This window comes from Salmo salar, chromosome 02, assembly GCF_965601325.2.
Source record: "Salmo salar chromosome 02, fSalSal1, whole genome shotgun sequence".
In the NCBI taxonomy this organism is placed as follows: Eukaryota; Metazoa; Chordata; class Actinopteri; order Salmoniformes; family Salmonidae; genus Salmo; species Salmo salar.
In genome coordinates this window covers 75,121,519-75,145,788 of record NC_138292.1, presented here as the reverse complement: position 1 = coordinate 75,145,788, position 24,270 = coordinate 75,121,519, and the positions used below count along the sequence as shown (strand labels likewise).

Below are 24,270 nucleotides of genomic sequence, written 5' to 3'. Positions count from 1 at the left end.
TGTTGGACCTTATATAGACAGGTGTGTGCCTTTCCAAATCAGTTCCAATCAATTGAATTTACCACAGGTGGACTCCAATCAAGTTGTAGAAACATCTCAAGGATGATCAATGGAAACTGTTTTCTCCGTGTCATTTTGGGGTATTGTGTGTAGATTGATGAGGAAAATGTTTTATTTAATAATTTATAGAATCAGGCTGTAACGTCACAAAATGTGGAAAAAGGGAAGGGGTCTGAATACTTTCAGGACGCACAGTCTAACTATATGTTAACTAACTGTAACTAACATTTACATTTACATTTACGTCATTTAGCAGACGCTCTTATCCAGAGCGACTTACAAATTGGTGCATTCACCTTATGATATCCAGTGGAACAACCACTTTACAATAGTACATCTATACCTTTTTTGGAGGGGGGGGGGGAGTTAGAAGGATTACTATATCCTATCCCAGGTATTCCTTAAAGAGGTGTACTGTATGTTAACTGTATGTTAACTAACTGTATGTTAACTAACTATATGTTGACTAACTGAAAAACTGTATGTTAAAACTTCTTAGGGCTAGGGTCTAGTTTTCTGAATTTGCACCTGACTGACATACCCAAGGTAAACTGCCTGTTACTCAGGCCCAGAAGACAGGATATGCATATAATTGGTAGCATTGGATAGGAAACACTTTGATGTTTGTGGAAATGTTAAAATAATGTATGATACTATAACACAATTGATATGGTAGGAGAAAATCCAAAGAAAAACCAACCCGATATTTATTTTTTTAGGTCCCAGGCTCTTATAATGGAAAGCTATGGGTCCTATGCAATTCCAGCTCCCAGATTGCAATTCCAATAGCTTCCACTAGATGTCAACAGTCTTTGTTCAAGATTTCAGGCTTCTTTCTTCCAAAACGAGGAAGAATTTGGAGTTTTGGTACAAAGAGTCACAGTTGAAAATCAGTCTGTGGGCGTGCGAGGAGGAGGACGTGCACTTGTTAATTTTACTTTTCAATTCAACATATGAAAAATTATAGTTTATAAAAATGTTAGGGTACTTGAGGATTAAATAAAGATGTAGTTTGACTTGTTTGAACAATGTTTAGCAGTAGCTTTTTGGATTCCTTTCTCTGCAGGTTGAACGAGTGGATTACTGAAATCGATGGCGCCAACTATATAAAGAAGGATTTTATCTAACAAAACGACCATGCATGTTGTAGCTGGGACCCTTGGGATTGCAAATAGAGGAAGATTTTCAAAAAGTAAGTGATTATTTCATCGTTATTTGTGATTTTGTGAAGCCTGTGCTGGTTGAAAAATATGTTGATGTGGGGTCCGTCCTCAAACACTTTCGCTGAAAAGCCTATTGTAAATTGGACAATGCAGTTAGATTAACAGGAATTTAAGCTTTTATTCGACCTAAGATACTTGCATGTTCATAAATGGTTAATATTACGATTATTTATTTGAATTGCGTGCCTCCAATTTCACCGGATGTTGTCAGCAGGTGTCCTGCTGACGGGACGCCTAGCCATAAGAGGATTTATAATTATTATTAGTGTTTCCTGTTCAGAGTCTTGTTGTAATGGTAACACTCCCCCACTGCCATCAACCATTAATATTAGTGTTTCCTGTTCAGGCTCTTGTTGTTATGCTGACACTCCCATCAACCATTAATATTAGTGTTTCCTGTTCAGAGCCTTGTTTTTATGGTAACACTCCCCCACTGTCATCAGCCATTAATATTAGTGTTTCCTGTTCAGGCTCTTGTTGTTATGGTAACACTCCCCTAGTGTCATCAGCCATTAATATTAGTGTTTCCTGTTCACAGTCTTGTTGTTATGGTAACACTCCCCCAGTGTCATCAACCATTAATATTAGTGTTTCCTGTTCAGAGCCTTGTTGTAGTGGTAACACCCCCGGCACTTGTTGCATAACTTTGCACCTGAGAACAGGGACCAATCCCTGCTGCCAACCGTCCCACTGTTTCTCTCCATTTGCCTGTTTCTCTGTTTCATTACTATCTGAATAAAGTGTCATAAATAAATTGCAGGAAATTAGCTTTAAAGTAGTAACATTTTTCTGGAGAAGGACCCCCATCTAGAGGTCAGGGGTCAATGACATTCATCCAGCAAATCTCTAGTGAGTTGCATTATTATGCAAACTTAGGGCACAGTTTTCGTGGTGTAAAATAAGTATTGTGTCGCACAGATCCGCGCTCTCTTGCACAACTAAAATGGTGCCATAGTCACTTCCTGTTTCTGCGGCAGTAAAATCAAAGTCAAAGTCATGACATTGCATGAATAGTCACTTCATAGCAGCTTTGAGAAAAGCAAAGAAATGTTTTGCACCTTGAAAATGTCACCCAAAATGTTGCGCCAGGATTCACAGTTCGATTTTACTGGGAGAAGAGTTTCACTATTATGTCAGGAGTCATGTAGTCATGTTATGTAGCACTATATTGGATCTCTCCAATATGGTATCCATCCACTCGGCAGGATACGTTCCGAGTAAGAATTTCAGATTAGTCCTGTGTACTGGGTAGTGCTGTGGCTGACCCCCTTAACTTCTTTGGGATAGGGGCAGTATTTTGAAGTTTGGATGACAAAAGTGTCTAAAGTAAACGGCCTGTTACTCAGGCCCAGAAGCTAGGATATGCATATAAAATGTTTGTATGCTTTTGTAAGCGGGGCGCTGTCCTCAGATAATCGCATGGCATGCTTATAAAGCCTTTTTGAAATCTGACAAAGTGGCTAGATTAACAAGAAGTTAATCTTTTATCCGATATATAACATTTGTATTTTCATGAATGTTTATTATTACTATTTCTGTCATTTGAATTTGGCGCTCTGCAATTTCACCGGATGTTGTCGAGGTGGGTCGCTTGCCAAAAGAGGTTTTAAATAGCTGCTGCTGCATTACTTTTCCACCTCCTTCCTTTTCTCGGCTCATTCCAGAGAGGATTAGCTTAGTAAGAGCTCTAGAGTGCATAAACGCAGATGTATACCTGCAGCTATTCAATAGCTTGGAGCAGCTAGCTAGCTAGCTATCTATCCTCTCCACCTGGGTGCTCTCCTGTCCCCCCCACTCGGTTTAGCTTGTGCCATCTCGTTTGGGTTTCGTCCTTGTTTTTATTACTTGTGACAGTGTACCAACCTGGCCGATACGCGGTTTGGTCTACCATTATTGCGGCGCTGAGGGTTTGTCTTAGTATTCCGTGTGACTTGTCTGTCCACCAGAACCCGAAGGCTAAGCCTACCCTGCAAAGATCTGAAGACTAAGTTTCGCTCGTTTTCTGTTTACAGTTAAGACAGTAACTATCCTAGTTTCCCTTGGAAACTCACTTTTCAGCTACAGTATTACACTGCGGTCTTGTACAGTGTGTAGCTGAGGTTACTCGTTTTCTGTTGTACTTACAGTTAAGACAGTAACTATCCTTGTTTATCCCTGGAAACTCACATCTCATCTCTATTAGAACACTAAGGTAATCTGCCTAAACGACTACCGAACCGAAGCACTCAAGTCTGTAGCCATGAAGTGCTTTGAAAGGCTGGTCATGGCTCACATCAACACCATCATCCCAAAAACTCTACACCCACTACAATTTGCATACCGCCCCAACAGATCCACAGATGATGCAATCTCCATTGCAATCCACACTGCCCTTTCCCAACTGGACAAAAGGAACACCTATGTGAGAATGCTGTTTATTGACTAAAACTCAGCATTCAACACCATAGTGCCCTCAAAGCTCATCAAAAAGCTAAGGACCCTGGGACTAAACACCTCCCTCTGCAACTGGATCCTGGACTTCCTGATGGGCCGCCCCCAGGTGGTAAGGGTAGGTAACAACACATCCCCCACGCTGATCCTCAACACAGGGTCCCCTCAAGGATATGTGCTCAGTCCCCTCCTGTACTCCCTGTTCACTCATGACTGCACGGCCAGGCACGACTCCAACACCATCATTCAATTTGCAGATGATAACCGACAACGACGAGACAGCCAATAGGGAGGAGGTCAGAGACCTGGCTGTGTGGTACCAGGACAACAACCTCTCCCTCAATGTGATCAAGACAAAGGGGATGATTGTGGACTACAGGAAAAAGAGGACCGAGCACGCCCCCATTCTCATCGACGGGGCTGCAGTGGAGCAGGTTGAGAGCTTCAAGTTCCTTGGTGTCCACATCACCAACAAACTAACATTGTCAAAGCACACCAAGACGGGCACGACAAAACCTATTCCCCTTCAGGAGATTAAAAAGATTTGGCATGGGTCCTCAAATCCTCAAAAGGTTCTACAGCTGCACCATCGAGAGCATCCTTTTGCATCACTGCCTGGTATGGCAACTGTAGTGCGAACGACCCAGTACATCACTGGGGCCAAGCTTCCTGCCATCCAGGACCTCTATACCAGGCAGTGTCAGAGGAAAAATTGTCAAAGACTCCAGCCACCCTACTCATAAACTGTTCTCTCTCCGGCCACCAAGTCTAGGACCAAGAGGCTTCTATACAGCTTCTACCCCCAAGTCGTAAGACTCCTGAACATCTAGTCAAATGGCTACCCAGACCATATGCAGTTCCCCCCCCCCCTCATTTAGCAGACGCTCTTATCCTCAGCGACTTACAAATTGGTGCACCTTAGATGCAGGCAACATGAAAGCTTTATGAGTTTCCGTTAACTTTGGTGAGAGAGTTCTGGGCCAGTGACCATCCAACCGGACTCTCACATTGCATGTTGGACACTGTTACTGCAGCATCTCGGCTGGCAATTTGCTGGATCTCAGGGTGGTTCACCTAGCTCTTCACCAATTCCAGCCCTACCTGGTAGGACAGCATTTCCTGCCCCTGAGGCCCGACCTCCTCTTCAGGCTAGGGGGACACTGTGGCATCTGGACCAACACCACCTCCAGCTTTAGGCTTAGCCTCTGAAGGCGTTAGTGGACCAGTCTAGGCCTTTAGGACAATGTGGTGAACATGTTGCGGAGCGCCATGGTTTCTTCCACCAATGCATCAAAACAAATGTGGTGGGTCATATTCTGTACTTGGTTTGAGAGCCATATGTCACTGCTTGATGCGGGCCGAGCGGTCTCCACATTGAGAGTGTATTTAGAATATCTAGGCATGCCATGAGGAAGGCCAAGAGGGACCCATATGTGGCTGCCCATTGCTCTCCAAATTATGAAGGAAGTTCGATGTCTGTGTCCAGCAATGGCCCGCACGATGCCAAATTGGATCGTTAATGTGGTGCTGTCAGCGATTGCTAAGCCAACCTCGAGCCCCTAGAGTCGATGACTTTGAAGCACCTATCCATGAAGGTGGCATTCCTGTTGGCTATTACCTCCACTAAGAGGGTGAGTGAACTACATGCCTTTTCAGTGAGCACTGAATGTGTTTCAGAACGGGTCCAGACAAGAGGAGTGTCACCCTCCGTCTTAACCCCTCATTCTTGCTGAAGGTCCTGTTTAACAGACGTGAACCGGCCTTTACATTTGTCTGTATATGCTCCTCCCACGGCTGCGGGTTAGCTGGGTGTTTGTTTCCCAAAGTGTGCCTTGGCCACTTACATTACACAGACACAGGCAATATGACAGACTGATTGGCTATTCGTTTGCTATGATGAGAGAGTTCTGGGCCAGAGCCTATCGATACAAAGACTCTCGCACTGGATTGTGGACACTATTACTACAGCATACCAGCAGGCCAGCCGGCCTCCACCTTCCTAGTGGTGCATTCTACTAGAGTAGCTACATCGTGGGCCTCTGACCTCTGACCTCTGCTGTGGTGGTGCATTCTACTAGAGGAGTAGCTACATCGTGGGCATCTGACCTCTGCTGTAGCGGTGCATTCTACTAGAGTAGCTACATCGTGGGCCTCTGACCTCTGACCTCTGCTGTAGCGGTGCATTCTACTAGAGGAGTAGCTACATCGTGGGCCTCTGACCTCTGCTGTAGCGGTGCATTCTACTAGAGGAGTAGCTACATCGTGGGCCTCTGACCTCTGACCTCTGCTGTAGCAGTGCATTCTACTAGAGGAGTAGCTACATCGTGGGCCTCTGACCTCTGCTGTGGTGGTGCATTCTACTAGAGGAGTAGCTACATCGTGGGCCTCTGACCTCTGCTGTGGTGGTGCATTCTACTAGAGGAGTAGCTACATCGTGGGCATCTGACCTCTGACCTCTGCTGTGGCGGTGCATTCTACTAGAGTAGCTACATCGTGGGCCTCTGACCTCTGACCTCTGCTGTAGCGGTGCATTCTACTAGAGGAGTAGCTACATCATGGGCCTCTGACCTCTGACCTCTGCTGTGGTGGTGCATTCTACTAGAGGAGTAGCTACATCGTGGGCCTCTGACCTCTGACCTCTGCTGTAGCGGTGCATTCTACTAGAGGAGTAGCTACATCATGGGCCTCTGACCTCTGACCTCTGCTGTAGTGGTGCATTCTGCTAGAGGAGTAGCTACATTGTGGTCACTGCTCCGAGGAGTTCCCCTCAATGACATTTGTGCCTTGGCCAGTTGGGCATCCCCTGAGTGGGGGACATATCAACTATGACTGCCCTGAGCTCAGTCCTATGGGACTTTGCTCTCTGTCTGGCACTTACCTAGTTCACCGATTAATCTGGTATTGTGATACCATATTGGAGTGATCCAATATACTGGTACATAACAAATGTTACTCAAGTAACCACGTTTATGTGAGCTGTTGGATTACTCCAAACCTTTTTGTTGGTGATCTACAGCACCTTGAAAAGGACATGAGGTGGAAGTAGTGCAGCGGCAGCTATTTAAGGTGGTCAGTCGCAGCACTACCTGGTACACGGTACTAATGTGAAATTCTTACTCGGAATGTATCCTGCCACCTGGAAGGATACCATATTGGAGTGATCCAATAGCTCATATAATCGTGGTTACATACGTAACCTTCGATGTTCACTGAATTGCTAGCGCTAGTTGCTCAAAGATACCTAGCATCAATACTAGCTTTGTTAACGCCGGCTGCGTGATGATGCAGTTTCCTGTTTAGGTTAGAGGTCACGTCGAAGTACATTTCAAATATAACAGATTTTAAGCGATCTATGTTCTTCCATACTAAACAGATTGCTCTCTCAAGTGTTCTTGGAAGATCACCTTTGAAAGAACGGGAGAATGCAGAACACAAGTGCGCATTTTGGAACACAAAAATGTTTTTAACACGTTTTAACTTTTGATGATGTCATTGGGTAGAACTTTTTAACTTTATATTTGTTTCTACAAATTTCAGAAAAGCGCCATTTTCACATATGTAGACAATGTGCTGTCAATAATGAAAATGAGGATGAAGAGATTTTCCTTTTAATTAATGAATTACGTAATTCATTGGGATTTCCTCTTTCTAAGTCTGCTGTTGTTGTGTGGTGATGATGCAGACTTCTACCAGTGTTTCTGTGGTAATACTGACACCTACTGGTTCATCATTGTCTTGACTGATCCCAAAGAGAAAGAACTAAGCTATAGCAGTAGTACACTACATGCCCAGTGCATTATTCATACATTAATACATTTATACATATATTTATCATTTATATTTTATTAACACTATTAAATTACTGCACATTTAAAGTATTTTAGAGCAATAGTACACTATATCCACAGTACATTATTTGAACATTAATACATTGATACATACATGTATCATCTTTAATAACAATATTAAATTACTGCACATACAAAGCATTTTAGAGTAATAGGATTAAATAATATTTTATTTGAAATAGAAGTAAACTAGAAAAGGGAGATGTTTGTGTTGCCATAATCCCAACTATATGTCTATTTATTTTCACGTTTCAAACGTTAGTGGCCAGCACATACACTTTCTGGCCTCACGCCTTAGTTAAAGGTTAATCAATGAATTTGTGTTGGTTCAATTATAAATATTTTACTAATTATTCTAGCCATACGAGAAATATAAAAATAGCCTTAAAAGATCATTATTTATAACTGGATTCATTATTTAGGATGCAGGAAGCATGACAGGGATTCATGAAGTTCAAACTTCATTTTGGGACCCTGGAAGTCAGAAACAAACATAACAGTCATTTATTTATTTAGTTGGTTAGTTAGTTAGTTAGTTAGTTAGTTAGTTAGTTACCTGAGCGTCCATCACTGACATCAACATAATTAGTTTGATTGACATCTATTAAATTATTGGTTTTGATTGATAACTTATGAGGTTGTACTCACAGGTGATTGGTCCGATGGTGAGGGGTTCGAGGGGAACGGAGGGGGTGACAGAGCGGTATTTCCTTTTGGCGCAAACCTGAGAAAAGAGACGAGAAGGAGTCAGAGAGACCAGACACAGACAGAGAGACGAGAAGGAGTCAGAGAGACCAGACACAGACAGAGAGACGAGAGAGAGTCAGAGAGACCAGACACTGAGACAGAGAGACGAGAAGGAGTCAGAGAGAACAGACACTGAGACAGAGCGACTCAGGAGAGTCAGAGAGACCACACACTGAGACAGAGAGACGAGAGAGAGTCAGAGAGACCAGACACTGAAACAGAGAGACCAGAGAGAGTCAGAGAGACCAGACACTGAGACAGAGAGACAAGAAGGAGTCAGAGAGACCAGACACTGAGACAGAGAGACAAGAAGGAGTCAGAGAGACCAGACACTGAGACAGAGAGACAAGAAGGAGTCAGAGAGACCAGACACTGAGACAGAGAGACAATAAGGAGTCAGAGAGACCAGACACTGAGACAGAGAGATGAGAAGGAGTCAGAGAGACCAGACACTGAGACAGCGAGACGAGAAGGAGTCAGAGAGACCAGACACTGAGACAGAGAGACGAGAGAGAGTCAGAGAGACCAGACACTGAGACAGAGAGACCAGAGAGAGTCAGAGAGACCAGACACTGAGACAGAGAGACGAGAAGGAGTCAGAGAGACCAGACACTGAGACAGAGAGACAGAAGGAGTCAGAGAGACCAGACACTGAGACAGAGAGAGTCAGAGAGACCGGAGAGTCAGAGAGACCAGACACTGAGACAGAGAGGACAGAGAGACGAGAAGAAGTCAGAGAGTCCAGACACTGAGACAGAATGGCAAGAAGGAGTCAGAGAGACCAGACACTGGGAAAGAGAGACAAGAGACCAGACACTGAGACGAGGAGTCAGAGAGTCCAGACACTGAAACAGAGAGACCAGAGAGAGTCAGAGAGACCCTACAGAGAGACCAGAGAACGAGACAGAGAGACTCAGGATAAAGAGAGTCAGGAGTCAGAGAGACCAGAGAACGAGACAGAGAGACTCAGGAGAGTCAGAGAGACCAGACACTGAGACAGAGAGAGTCAGGAGTCAGAGAGACCACACACTGAGATAGAGAGAGTCAGGAGTCAGAGAGACCAGACACTGAGAGACAAGAAGGAGTTAGAGAGACACTGAGACAGAGAGACCAGGGCCTGTATCCACAAAGCCTCTCAGAGTAGTAGTGCTGATCTAGGATCAGTTTCACATTTTAGGTCATAATGAATAAGAATATATGGACAGATTGGGACCTGACCCTAGATCAGCACTCCTACTCTGAGACGCTTTGTGGATACGGGCCCAGAAAGCCTCAGGAGAGTCGGAGAGACAACACACAAAATTAGTGAGACCAGAGAGAGACCACAGACTGAGTGAGACCAGAGAGAGACCACAGACTGAGTGAGACCAGAGAGAGACCACAAACTGAGTGAGACAAATGAGAGACCACAGACTGAGTGAGACCAGAGCGAGACCACAAACAGAGTGGATGAGTCAGCGGGAAAGATGCAGGACTCACTGGAGTGCAGGAGGAGCTCCTCTGGTCACAAAGGCTGAGTCTGCAGTGCAGGAATACGTCCCGGTAGTCCCCCTGGTACAGGAACAGCAGAGCAGAGAAGCGAGCCCTGAGGGACGAGCCACTCTCCTCCACCCTCACCTGACGGAATTCAGTCGGACATCTAGGAAACAGGGAGGGTCAGGGTTTAGGTTAGATAACGCAACCAAAATACACAAATATTAGGGTTCGGTTTCCCAGACACAGATTAAGCCTGGTCCTGGAGTAAAAAGCATTCTCAATGGAGAAGCTCCATTTAAAGTGTTGTTAGTCCAGGACCAGACATAATCTGTGTCTGGGAAAACCTCCTCCATACGTTCCTTGAGTATGAACAAAGACACACATACTTGTTCTGAATGATGTAGTATCGCATGATGTCCTCAGGGTCGGGGGATTGCGTGGCATAGCAGTCCTCCAGAACGACCACAAAACGCTCCGTCTCGGACTCCTCTACGGACACACCCACGTGCAGCACGGAACCCACCGGCAAGGTGACTACGCCCGCTGGGTAAGCCTTTGTGAAGTTGTCGCTGTGGTACAGAGTCATGTTGGAGCCCACTTTGGAGCCCTTACTGACTTTGGAATCCTTCAGCCTGTCAAATGGGCAAATAGGAGATTTGGTTTTGTTAGATTCCAAATAAACAGAGTAAAAAAACTAATGGACACTTAGGAAAGCTCAAACCAAGTTTATTCACCCACTGGGTCATACAGCAGCATAAGACAAAGACATGTTTCCACCATTGGTAGTATATAGACCCCAGTTTGGGTGGAGCATCCTCCTTCCCTCTAAACATGACATGTTTATTGCTAAGCAGGAAGTTAAGTGATGCAGGCAATAAACTGTTCCTTCTCCCAAAGTGACGTGACCTGACCTCCATTCCTCACTAACCCACATCTCTCCATTCTTTTCAGTTCCTGCAACCATGTGATTGCCTTTCCTTTACTCAATACATTCCAAGCTTAACTGCCTCCACCACATACATTCCTCCTACAGATAACCATTAACTTCTGGTGTAGAAACCTGACTATGGTACTCCACATTTCAAGTTTAGGAGTCAGAACCCATCAGTTAATAAGAGATGCAGTCAGAGATGTTGAAGGACAAACAAAGTGCCTTGGGTGTGAGAAATGCACTTTACAGGCTAAATAAAATGAATCGTTATTATCATTATTTATAATAATAATAAAAAATGTAAATTATTTTTGAAGCACTTTTCAAGATACCCAAAGTCACTTTAGATAGGCAAGATAAGAAATTCTTATTATTATTGTTATTATTATTGTTATTATAGTTTTAACACTATTACACAGCCAGCTTCAGCTACGTATCTTGGTGGAACAACCAGAACAACCAGTACTGTGATGAGTGGACAGAGGAGGTGCAAAACTCTTAACTAGTTATCTGAAGGATCATCAAGAACCACAGGTTTAGAGTAATAACTGTCTATTCATTAACAGAATACTGACAGTCCGACACGTGTTAGCCTGCATTGTGTTACGTTATGTTACAGGGTTTGGTTGTAGAAGTGCGGGGGGCATAATTATTATCATTTTTAAATCCAGTCGGATAAACAGCCTACCAAACCACTCGGAGGCATCCGCATGGTCCTAAAGTACACCGTTGCCTCGTATTGTATCACATTCCAATGATAAAACTGGTCAAACTTGTGCCCCTGTTGTGTTACATTCTCCATGTTTTACATTGTTTACTGTAACGTAACGTCTCCACTTACGACAGGTAGGGTTTGATGGCCACATCCAGGCTGGTCTCTGATTCCAGAGGGTAGGCACAGGAGAAAGGTACGCTCACGGGTCGGCTGAAGGACACGTCGTCAATGTGGTAGATGAATAAACTGTTGGAAAAGATGGCGTCAGTTCCGTTTGTCTGGTGAAAGGGGGAAAAGGGAAGAAGATTAGAAGCTAGGAGAGGACCTCTCACCAGTTCCCATTTTTTAATACAATTCTTGGACTATTGTATTTCAGTTCATCATTTTCTGTTGATGGCAACATGTCTCTCTAGCCTGAGTACCGGTCTCTTTAGCTAAAATTCCACTTGTTGCCACTCCTTGTCATTGCCGAAGAGACTGGCTTTCGGCAATCTCAATGCTCAGTGTCCAGTCGTATTTACGGCGCAGTTGCTGATTGGTAGTTGGAAAAAACATAAATATTTTCCATGACAAAGTTACGGAACATAGGGTGAGCGCAAATTTGGCACAATATAGAATCAATATAGAATCAATATAGAATAAGAATTTGAAGAACAACAACAAACAATGCTGTTACGAACTGCTGCTGTAATTATCTTGTGAGAATGCAGTGTCAATCATCGAAATAAGAATGAATAGAAAGGGCGTCTCCATTCAAGTCAGTGGAGCTCCCCAGTTTGTAGTCCTAAAACCTGGAAATGAGTTCCCTCTGGTTCATTCAGCCATCCCTAAGGGAAATATTAATGTGGAAAGACTACCGTTTTGGAATAAAAGCTGAAAATAATGTCTGAGGTTGACACAGGCTTAGGAGATCTTACACATTTTGTTCTATGAGATAATATCAAATCAAATTTTATTGGTCACATGGTTAGCAGATGTTAATGCGAGTGTAGCAACATGCTGGTGCTTCTAGTTCAGACAGTATTATCTAACAAGTAATCTAACAAATTCACAACGACTGCCTTACACACACAAATGTAAAGGGATGAATGAGAATATGTACAGTTGAAGTCAGAAGTTTACATACACCTAAGCCAAATACATTTAAACTCAGTTTTTCACAATTCCTGACATTTAATCCAAGTAAAATTCCCTGTCTTAGGTCAGTTAGGATCACCACTTTATTTTAAGAATGTGAAATGTCAGAATAATAGTAGAGAGATTGATTTATTTCAGCTTTTATTTCTTTCATCACATTCGCAGTGGGTCAGAAGTTTACATACACTCAATTAGTATTAGGTAGCATTGCCTTTAAATTGTTTCACTTGGGTCAAACGTTTCGGCAAGCCTTCCACAAGCTTCTCAAAATAAATTGGCTGAATTTTGGCCCATTCATCCTGACAGAGCTGGTGTAACTGAGTCAGGTTTGTAGGCCTCCTTGCTGGCACACACTTTTTCAGTTCTGCCCACAAATGTTCTATAGGATTGAGGTCAGGGCTTTGTGATGGCCACTCCAATACCTTGACTTTGTTGTCCTTAAGCCATTTTGCCACAACTTTGGAAGTATGCTTGGGGTCATTGTCCATTTGGAAGACCCATTTGCAACCAAGCTTTAACTTCCTGACTGATGTCTTGAGATGTTGCTTCAATATATCCAGATAATTTCCCTGCCTCATGATGCCATCTATTTTGTGAAGTGCACCAGTCCCTCCTGCAGCAAAGTACCCCCACAACATGATGCTGCCACCCCTGTGCTTCACGGCTGGGATGGTGTTCTTCAGCTTGCAAGCCTCCCCCTTTATCCTGCAAACATAACGATGGTCATTATGGCCAAACAGTTCTATTTTTGTTTCATCAGACCAAAGGACATTTCTCCAAAAAGTAGGTTTTTGTACCCATGTGCAGTTGCAAACCGTAGTCTGGCAATTTTATGGCCGTTTTGGAGCAGTGGCTTCTTCCTTGCTGAGCGGCCTTTTAGGATATGTCAATATAGGACTCGTTTTTACTGTGGATATAGATACTTTTGTTTCTGTTTCCTCCAGCATCTTCACAAGGTCCTTTGCTGTTGTTCTGTGATTGATTTGCACCTTTTGCACCAAAGTACGTTCATCTCTAGGAGACAGAACGCGTCTCCTTCCTGAGCGGTATGACATCTGTGTGGTCCCATGGTGTTTATACTTGCATACTATTGTTTGTACAGATGAACGTGGTACCTTCAGGCATTTGGAAATTGCTCCCAAGGATGAACCGGACTTGTGGAGGTCTACAATTTTTTTTCTGAGGTCTTGGCTGATTTCTTTTGATTTTCCCATGACGTCAAGCAAAGAGGCCCTGACTTTGAAGGTAGGCCTTGAAATACATCCACAGGTACACCTCCAATTGACTCAAATGATGTCAGAAGCTTCTAAAGCCATGACATAATTTTCTGGAATTTTCCAAGCTGTTTAAAGGCACAGTCAACTTAGTGTATGTAAACGTATGACCCACTGGAATAGTGATACAATTAATTAAAAGTGAAATAATCTGTGTGTAAACAGTTGTTGGAAAAATTACTTGTGTCATACACAAAGTAGATGTCCTAACCGACTTGCCAAAACCATAATTTTGTGGTGTGGTTGAAAAATGAGTTTTAATGACTCTATCCTAAGTGTATGTAAACTTCCGATTTCAACTGCATTTCCTATTCATTTTGCAACTTAACTTCATGTATGCTTTCACGGAAAACAAGGACATTTCTAAGTGACACCAAACTTTTGAATGGTAGCAAGAGTACAAGTACATTAGGGCGTCTAGTTTGAGAAACAGACGCCACTCAAGTCCTAAACTGGCAGCTTCATTAAATGGTATCCGCAAATCATCAGTCTCAACGTCAGCAGTGAAGAGGCGACTCTGGGACGCTGGCCTTCTAGGCAGAGTTCCTCTGTCCAGTGTCTGTGTTCTTTTGCCCATCTTAATCTTTTCTTATTATTGGCCAGTCTGAGATATGGCTTTTTCTTTGCAACTCTGCCTAGAAGGCCAGCATGCCTGAGTCGCCTCTTCACTGTTGATGTTGAGACTGGTGTTTTGCGGGTACTATTTAATGAAGCTGCCAGTTTAGGACTTGTGAGGCCTCAAACTAGACACTCTAATGTACTTGTCCTCTTGCTCAGTTGTGCACCGGGCACTCCCACTACTCTTTCTATTCTGGTTAGAGCCAGTTTGCGCTGTTCTGTGAAGGGAGTAGTACACAGCATTGTACGAGATCTTCAGTTTCTTGGCAAATTCTCGCATGGAATAGCGTTCATTTCTCAGAACAAGAATAGACTGACGAGTTTCAGAAGAAAGTTCTGTGTTTCTGCCCATTTTGAGCCTGTAATTCAACCCACAAATGCTGATGCTCCAGATACTCAACTGGCCAGTTTTATTGCTTCTTTAAACAGAACAACAGTTTTCAGCTGTGTTAACATAATTGCAAAAGGGTTTTCTAATGATCAATTGGCCTTTTAAAATGATAAACTTGGATTAGCTAACACAACGTGCCATTGGAACACAGGAGTGATGGTTGCTGATAATGGGCCTCTGTACGCCTATGTAGATATTCCATTCAATATCTGCCGTTTCCAGCTTTAATAGTAATTTACAACATTAACAATGTCTGCACTGTATTTCTGATCAGTTTGATGTTATTTTAATGGACAGAAATGTGCTTTTCTTTCAAAAACAAAGACATTTCTAAGTGACCCCAAACTTTGGAACGGTAGTGTATATGTGTCACGACACCGACGGATGGTGGCGCCCCTCCTCGACCGGGCGGCGCTCGGCGGTCGTCGTCGCCGGCCTACTAGCTGCCATCGATCCTTTGTTTCACTTTCTGTTGGTTAGGTCTAGGTAGGCACGCACCTGTTTTGGTTTAGTTATTAGTAGGGGGGGTTATTTAGTCTAGCGAGGTATGTCTGTGTTTGTGTGTGATTGTTCCTTGTCAGGTTTGGGGAAACTTGAGGAAACGTGTGGGTTTTTTTTCTCTGCCTGTGGTTGTTTGTGTTTTATCATCGCAGAGGTATTTATGGGCTGCGTCCCTATTTTTGGACGTCTAATAAGGATTTGGAGCCTGGTATCTGTTTGGCGTCCTGCCCTGCCGTGTTGGGACTTTCCTTGTTTTGTGCATACGGATTAAAAGTGTGTTCAAGAATTTACTGTCTTCTGCGCTTGACTCTACCTCTCCTGCTTCCTTGAACTACATACTGACAATATGTATGTATATTTATGTTGTATTACACAGCATTTGAAAAAGAGACGTAGACCTCAATATGTCTTCCGTGTTAAAGTTCAACATAAAAATAAAACATCTGTATTCACTGTTCCATCCTTGTGCAGTTCATGCATCTCCCCTTGCCTCTATCTCTTCCAACCTCTCTGTTTTCCTCTCATAGCGTTTGAACCAGTTGCCCAAGCATGACCCAGAAGAAGCAAACTACAGTAGTTTGGTCACTTACTTTTAGCAACTAAAAATATAGATAAGAAAAGAAGTACCTTGTTCTTTCTTACTGGATATAAAATAGTCTTCAGGCTACTGTGTTCACAATGAACTGAGGGGGAAGTTTGAATGGCGAGAGCTTCTCTGGTGTGACGTGATCACATTGGCTGGTGATAAACATGCAATAAATGGAATGTTCATATTTGAAGATTACCAAAAGGCCAGTGTCTTTGGCAATGACAAGGATTGGCAATGAGTGAAATATTAGCTAAAGAGACTGGTATCCAGGCTAATGTCTCACAGCAAGAGTTCTCTTTTGAAAGTTTCGGTGAGGAACGGGGTGAACGGGTCGGCGTCTGTTCTCACCTCCAGAGTGTTTCCGCAGGCGCCCTCCTTGCGCTCCACCTGGTACCATACCATGCCGTCACGCTCTTCGTGAGCATTGCACCGGGGGTCGGCCAGGTTAGCGGTGGTGGCGTCCAGACCAGCGGCCTCTAGGTTACTCCTGTTGAGACCCACCTGTACCAGGCTCCGCCCACACACCACCTCTGGGTGCAGCAAAACAGGCTGATCTGTAAGAGAGAACGAGAGCGAGAGGCATGAGAAAAGAAAGACAACAGAAAAAAAGTTATTCAAGAACCTCAAATGAAAAGAAGGAATTACAAATTCTCATATACACTCTTAGAAAAAAAGGGTTCCAAAAGGGTTCTTCGGCTGTCCCCATAGGATAACCCTTTTTGGTTCCAGGTAGAACCCTTTTTGGTTCCAGGAAGGCGTACTACTTGGAACCCAATAGGGTTCTACCTGGAACCAAAAGGGTTATAGCTGGCACCAAAAAAGGGTTCTTCACAGGGTTCTCTTATGGGGACAGCCGAAGAACCCTTTTAGGTTCTAGATAGCACCTTTATTTATAGGAGTTTACAGTACATAGGTCCCTCAATCAGGGTCTTCTGAGAACTCACCTGGCCTCTCACACCGCCATGTGACCCCATCGGTGTTCACACAGGTCTCCCCTGCTCTGCAGGTACCACACATTGCTTTTGGCGTAGTCGTGGCAACCTGTGACTGCGTTGTTGTTGTGGTGCGATTGTTCTCTAGTGGTATTTCTGTAGTTGTGACTGGTTTTGGTGTTGTGGTGAGAGCTGACACATCTGGAACAAGGAGTTAAACAGGAGACACAGTTATGAGGGAACATTCATCGCTCATGTTTTGAAAGAACTAGCATGCTGGTATCACCAGAATCATACAATACGCCTATATGAATGGATGAATATGCTGAGTACTGTTGATATCTAGGGCCATAAGAAGAACATCATGGTTTATATAACCAGCTGGTGAATGACTAAGCAGTAAACAGTTAAAAAAAGAAATACCATAACTTCAATTCAAAAGATGGAACAACAACAAGCCCCACTCAGAACTTGGCAGAGCAGGGGGCGAAACCTTACATGCACAATAGGCAAAGTAGCACCCGGGAGGCATGACGAACTTGTACACAAAGTAGTTCCCAGGGCATGCCTTGACGTGGATGGGCTGAGACTGCACCCAGCAGCAGTCCTCATTGAAGCTGGCGCAGACTGCACTCTGGACAATCTCATCCACCTGCTGGGGAGGAGGAAACGCCAGCCACAAGGGAGCCTGGGTGCCGCACTTGAACGAATCCACACACTTGTCCGGCATGGACACGCTCTGGTTGCCGATGAACATGCGGTAATAGCCGTCCCAGTTCACATTGCGGTCGCAGTGTTTGTTGCCCACGTCGTTGTTGGTGGAACGCCAGGCGTCGTTCAGGACCGTGTAGATCTTGCAGGGGTTGGCGCACTGCTGGATGCCGTCGACCGTGATGCAGTCCTCCCCATCAGCGCACTCATAAAAGCCACAGCTGAACCGGACATGGGCAAGGTTGGTGTTGGAGGTGGTGTAGGAGCGGCGGACACGGCGAGGGGCATGGTGGTCGTCAGTGGCGGTGTGGCTGGGTAAGCAGATGAGGCCGTCTCCGGAGAAGCCCTTCTTACAGGTGCATGTGATGTCACCTGCCATGGGCGAGGTGCGGCAGACGGCTTGTTCGTGACACGCCTCGCAGCTGGTGACAATCGTTCCTGTGGGAATTTGGGAATACATGGGTTCATCGTCTTTTTAGGTTGAGGTATCATGATACACCTGCATTGTTTTGATGCCTCCATTTTTAGGTTCTGCAACTAAAGAGCAGAGAAAGTCAATTGTGTGGTGGGTTAATACTTAATACATAATACATGTATCCCTACACTGTCAACTCTAACCAAATATATTTTGGTCAGAGTTCGATATGGCTAAACTAAAATAAGACACTCAATACAAAATCAAATAAACAAATGCTATATAGTTTATATCATATATAGTATTCATTATGTAATATACATAAATATTTTAATGTATTAAATATACAGTGCATTCGGAAAGTATTCAGACCCCTTGACCTGTTCTACATGCTGGTAAGTTACAGCCTTCTTCTAAAATGGATTAAACCACTTTTTACCCTTAAGGACATTCAGAGACTTGTCCCGATGCTACTCCTGCGTTGTCTTGGCTGTGTGCTTAGGATCGTTGTCCTGTTGGAAGGTGAACCTTTGCCCCAGTCTGAGGTCCTGAGCACTCTGGAGCAGGTTTTCATCAAGGACATCTCTGTACTTTTCTCCGTTCATCTTTCCCTCGATCCTGACTAGTCTCTCAGTCCCTGCCACCGAAAACATCCCCACAACATGATGCTGCAACCACCATGCTTCACCGTAGGGTTTGGTGCCAGGTTTTCTCCAGACGTGACGCTTGGCATTCAGGCCAAAGAGTTCAATCTTGGTTTCAACAGACCAGAGAATTGTGTGGGAGGCAAAGTCACATGCTGGAGAGTAGAGTGTAGTAACAGCCGCACTTTAATTCTGTTCCAAAAACCAAAGCACATAACAACAATAACATGCCCAAAACACGGAACATGAACAAAAGGTCTGGCGCGTGGCAATACCCACATAACATGAAACAATATCACACAAAGACATGGAGGGGAACAGAGGACTAAATACATGCAGTGTGATTAGGGAATGAAAACCAGGTGTGTATGGAACAAGACAAAAGAAATGGACATATGAAAAATGTAGCGGCGATGGCTAGAAAGCCGGTGACGTCGATCGCCGCCCGAACAAGGAGAGGAGCAGACTTCGGCAGAAGTCGTGACAGATATTCCTTTAGGTGCCTTTTGGCAAACTCCAAGAGGGCTGTCATGTGCCTTTTACTGAGGAGTGGCTTCCATCTGGCCACTCTACCATAAAGACCTGATTGGTGGAGTGCTACAGAGATGGTTGTCCTTCTGGAGCTATGTCAGAGTGACCATCGGGTTCTTGGTCACCTCCCTGACCAAGGCCCTTCTCCCCCGATTGCTCAGTTTGGCCGGGCGTTCAGCTCTAGGAAGAGTCTTGGTGATTCCAAACTCTTTCCATATAAGAATGATGGAGGTCACTGTGTTCTTGGCGACTTTCAATTTTTTGTACCCTTCCCCAGATCTGTGCCTCGACAGAATCCTGTCTCTGTTTTCTACTGACATTTCCTTCGATCTCATGGCATGGTTTTTGCTCTGACATGCACTGTCAACTGTGGGACCTTATATAGACAGGTGTGTGCCTTTCCAAATCATGTCCAATCAATTGAATTTACCACAGGTGGACTCCAATAAAGCTGTAGAAACATCTCAAAGATGATCAACGGAAACAGGATGCACCTGAGCTCAATTTTGAGTCTCAAAGCAAAGGGTCTGAATACTTATGTAAATAAGTTATTCATGTTTTTTATTCAAATTCTAAAAACCTGTTTTCACTTTGTCATTATGGGGTATTGTGTGTAGATTGATGAGGAAAAAATGAATTTAATCTATTTTAGAATGAGGCTGTAACGTAACAAAATGTGGTAAAAGTCAAGGGGTCTGAATACTTTACGAATGCAATATATAGTATATTTGCGTGTACCTGAGGTATGTCCAGCGCTGGACAGAACCAGTAGAGGAACCAGCAGAGCTATCAGGATCATCCTCATCAACACTAGTTACTTATACAGGGGCAGAAACAGGGAACACAACCTGAAGGAAAATACACTTATTATATTCATCCACACTTTATCCACAATTTACATCTACTGGAAAGTCAGTCACTTTTAAATTCAAGGTCATCCTATTGTGATTAAAAATATATTTTATTTTCTGTCACAAGACTGCAAAGAACCATGGTACAAAACATAAAATACAATAATAGATATTAAGCATGGACACAGACATTCTCTGGAAGGTATTATAACATTTCAAACTTAATCTGTTCAGATATATTAATTTCACCAAACCAAAAATAACTTTGTTTAACCATACAGTATGAATAGTGATCTGAGAGGAGTACTGACTTACCAAATGTTGATGCTGACTGCTGGAACCCACCTGTAAGCTAGGCATTTATACACTGGTTATCAGGGAGTGGGGGAAATGGGACACATTGTGTAATATTCCCAGGGACAATACCTTAGCCTGGGTCCCAGTATGTTCAGCTCTCATTCCACTCCTTGCCACTCCTTGTCATGATAAACAGTTTGGCAATGACACATAGTACAAGGAGTGAAATGTCGTTAGAAACTGACTGGATTTCAGGCTAACAATGGGTCTGGAAGAGGTTCAGTGACAACGTTCCGGAACTCCAATTTGAGCAGCAGCAGCTGAAAAATGAGCTCCTACAAATATTGAAATTTACATGGTTTTTAGAGTGAAGTACATCGGAAAAAAGCAAAAGAAAACTGCAAGACTGAATAGGAGAAAAAACAAGCAACAAACAAAGAAGATAGGCTTTTGAAAATAACTATTTTTCATAAAATTGTAGTTATCTTAGCAAGCTGAATTGTTTACCAGTTGCTAAGCAGTTGCTAGGGACTCTTTTGGAAGAAGCTAGCTAGCTAACGAAGAACAACAAAGAATATCTAGTTAACAGAAGAAAAGAAAGAGAAAATCAGGACAGAAGAAAAAGGATATCAAAGTGAAACAGTTCTCTAAAGACACAGGAGACAATAATACAAGAAACAACACTTCTGTAGCTTGTCAACTATGTGTCTGTCTATCCCTGTTCTCTCCTCTCTGCACAGGCCATACAAACGCTTCACACCGCGTGGCCGTTGCCACTCTAACCTGGTGGTCCCAGCGCGCACGACCCACGTGGAGTTCCAGGTCTCCGGCAGCCTCTGGAACTGCCGGTCTGCAGCCAACAAGGCTGAGTTCATCTCAGCCTATGCTACCCTCCAGTCCCTAGACTTCCTGGCGCTGACGGAAACATGGATTACCACAGATAACACTGCTACTCCTACTGCTCTCTCTTCGTCTGCCCACGTGTTCTCGCATACCCCTAGAGCATCGAGCCAGCGGGGTGGTGGCACTGGAATCCTCATCTCTCCCAAGTGGACATTCTCTCTTTCTCCCCTGACCCATCTGTCTATCTCCTCATTTGAATTCCATGCTGTCACAGTTACCAGCCCTTTCAAGCTTAACATCCTTATCATTTATCGCCCTCCAGGTTCCCTTGGAGAGTTCATCAATGAGCTTGACGCCTTGATAAGTTCCTTTCCTGAGGATGGCTCACCTCTCACAGTTCTGGGTGACTTTAACCTCCCCACGTCTACCTTTGACTCATTCCTCTCTGCCTCCTTCTTTCCACTCCTCTCCTCTTTTGACCTCACCCTCTCACCTTCCCCCCCTACTCACAAGGCAGGCAATACGCTTGACCTCATCTTTACTAGATGCTGTTCTTCCACTAATCTCATTGCAACTCCCCTCCAAATCTCCGACCACTACCTTGTATCCTTTTCCCTCTTGCTCTCATCCAACACTTCTCACTCTGCCCCTACTCGGATGGTATTGCGCCGTCCCAACCTTCGCTCTCTCTCTCCCGCTACTCTCTCCTCTTCCATCCTATCATCTCTTCCCTCTGCTCAAACCTTCTCCAACCTATCTCCTGATTCTGCCTCCTCAACCCTCCTCTCCTCCCTTTCTGCATCCTTTGATTTTCTCTGTCCCCTATCCTCCAGGCCGGCTCGGTCCTCCCCTCCTGCTCCGTGGCTCGACGACTCACTACGAGCTCACAGAACAAGGCTCCGGGCAGCCGAGCGGAAATGGAGGAAAACTCGCCTCCCTGCGGACCTGGCATCCTTTCACTCACTCCTCTCTACATTCTCCTCTTCTGTCTCTGCTGCTAAAGCCACTTTCTACCACTCTAAATTCCAAGCATCTGCCTCTAACCCTAGGAAGCTCTTTGCTACCTTCTCCTCCCTCCTGAATCCTCCTCCCCCTCCCCCCCCCCTCCTCCCTCTCTGCGGATGACTTCGTCAACCATTTTGAAAAGAAGGTTGACGATATCCGATCCTCGTTTGCTAAGTCAAACGACACCGCTGGTCCTGCTCACACTGCCCTACCCTGTGCTTTGACCTCTTTCTCCCCTCTCTCTCCAGATGAAATCTCGCGTCTTGTGACGGCCGGCCGCCCAACAACCTGCCCACTTGACCCTATCCCCTCCTCTCTTCTCCAGACCATTTCCGGAGACCTTCTCCCCTTCCTCACCTCGCTCATCAACTCATCCTTGACCGCTGGCTACGTCCCTTCCGTCTTCAAGAGAGCGAGAGTTGCACCCCTTCTGAAAAAACCTACACTCGATCCCTCCGATGTCAACAACTACAGACCAGTATCCCTTCTTTCTTTTCTCTCCAAAACTCTTGAACGTGCCGTCCTTGGCCAGCTCTCCTGCTATCTCTCTCAGAATGACCTTCTTGATCCTAATCAGTCAGGTTTCAAGACTGGGCATTCAACTGAGACTGCTCTTCTCTGTGTCACGGAGGCTCTCCGCACTGCTAAAGCTAACTCTCTCTCCTCTGCTCTCATCCTTCTAGACCTATCTGCTGCCTTTGATACTGTGAACCATCAGATCCTCCTCTCCACCCTCTCCGAGTTGGGCATCTCCGGCGCGGCCCACGCTTGGATTGCGTCCTACCTGACAGGTCGCTCCTACCAGGTGGCGTGGCGAGAATCTGTCTCCGCACCATGCGCTCTCACCACTGGTGTCCCCCAGGGCTCTGTTCTAGGCCCTCTCCTATTCTCGCTATACACCAAGTCACTTGGCTCTGTCATATCCTCACATGGTCTCTCCTATCATTGCTATGCAGACGACACACAATTAATCTTCTCCTTTCCCCCTTCTGATAACCAGGCGGCGAATCGCATCTCTGCATGTCTGTCAGACATATCAGTGTGGATGACGGATCACCAGCTCAAGCTGAACCTCGGCAAGACGGAGCTGCTCTTCCTCCCGGGGGAGGACTGCCCCTTCCATGATCTCGCCATCACGGTTGACAACTCCCTTGTGTCCTCCTCCCAGAGTGCTAAGAACCTTGGCGTGATCCTGGACAACACCCTGTCGTTCTCCACTAACATCAAGGCGGTGACCCGATCCCGTAGGTTCATGCTCTACAACATTCGCAGAGTACGACCCTGCCTCACACAGGAAGCGGCGCAGGTCCTAATCCAGGCACTTGTCATCTCCCGTCTGGATTACTGCAACTCGCTGTTGGCTGGGCTCCCTGCCTGTGCCATTAAACCCCTACAACTCATCCAGAACGCCGCAGCCCGTCTGGTGTTCAACCTTCCCAAGTTCTCTCACGTCACCCCGCTCCTCCGCTCTCTCCACTGGCTTCCAGTTGAAGCTCGCATCCGCTACAAGACCATGGTGATTGCCTACGGAGCTGTGAAGGGAACGACCCCTCCATACCTTCAGGCTCTGATCAGGCCCTACACCCAAACAAGGGCACTGCGTTCATCCACCTCTGGCCTGCTGGCCCCCCTACCTCTGAGGAAGCACAGTTCCCGCTCAGCCCAGTCAAAACTGTTCGCTGCTCTGGCACCCCAATGGTGGAACAAGCTCCCTCACGACGCCAGGACAGCGGAGTCAATCACCACCTTCCGGAGACACCTGAAACCCCACCTCTTTAAGGAATACCTAGGATAGGATAAAGTAATCCTTCTAACCCCCCCCCCCCCCCCTTAAAAGATTTAGATGCACTATTGTAAAGTGGTTGTTCCACTGGATATCATAAGGTGAATGCACCATTTTGTAAGTCGCTCTGGATAAGAGCGTCTGCTAAATGACTTAAATGTAATGTAATGTAACTATAGATCCCAACTACAGTAGAATCTTAATTTGATCACTCTTTTGTTGCTGAACATTTCCCTGTGTATTTCAGTTTTATGAAGACTTCTAAAGTTAGTAATTTCCATTTAGAAATTTCAGACTTGATTTTCTTTTACGAAAAAT

The 24,270-nt window shown here is 44.9% G+C and overlaps 1 protein-coding gene across 2 annotated transcripts; it reads right to left on the bottom strand.

The window, feature by feature from the left end:
• Window positions 1-7,536: 7,536 nt before the first annotated feature.
• Window positions 7,537-20,206, bottom strand: LOC106592962 (pancreatic secretory granule membrane major glycoprotein GP2). 2 transcript variants are annotated; one of them, XM_014184316.3, is made up of 9 exons: window positions 19,912-20,206; window positions 17,371-18,021; window positions 16,885-17,073; window positions 16,289-16,494; window positions 11,557-11,708; window positions 10,171-10,416; window positions 9,788-9,947; window positions 8,210-8,285; window positions 7,537-8,035 (listed from the first exon to the last, which is right to left on the bottom strand). In XM_014184316.3, exons 1-9 carry the CDS (start codon window positions 19,976-19,978, stop codon window positions 8,016-8,018), a joined length of 1,767 nt encoding a protein of 588 aa, XP_014039791.1. In that variant the 5' UTR covers window positions 19,979-20,206; the 3' UTR covers window positions 7,537-8,015. The 2 variants fall into 2 exon arrangements, with proteins under 2 accessions (XP_014039791.1, XP_082823165.1); XM_082967039.1 differs by having other exon boundaries at window positions 17,371-18,120; window positions 19,912-20,205.
• Between the last annotated feature and the right edge of the window lie 4,064 nt (window positions 20,207-24,270).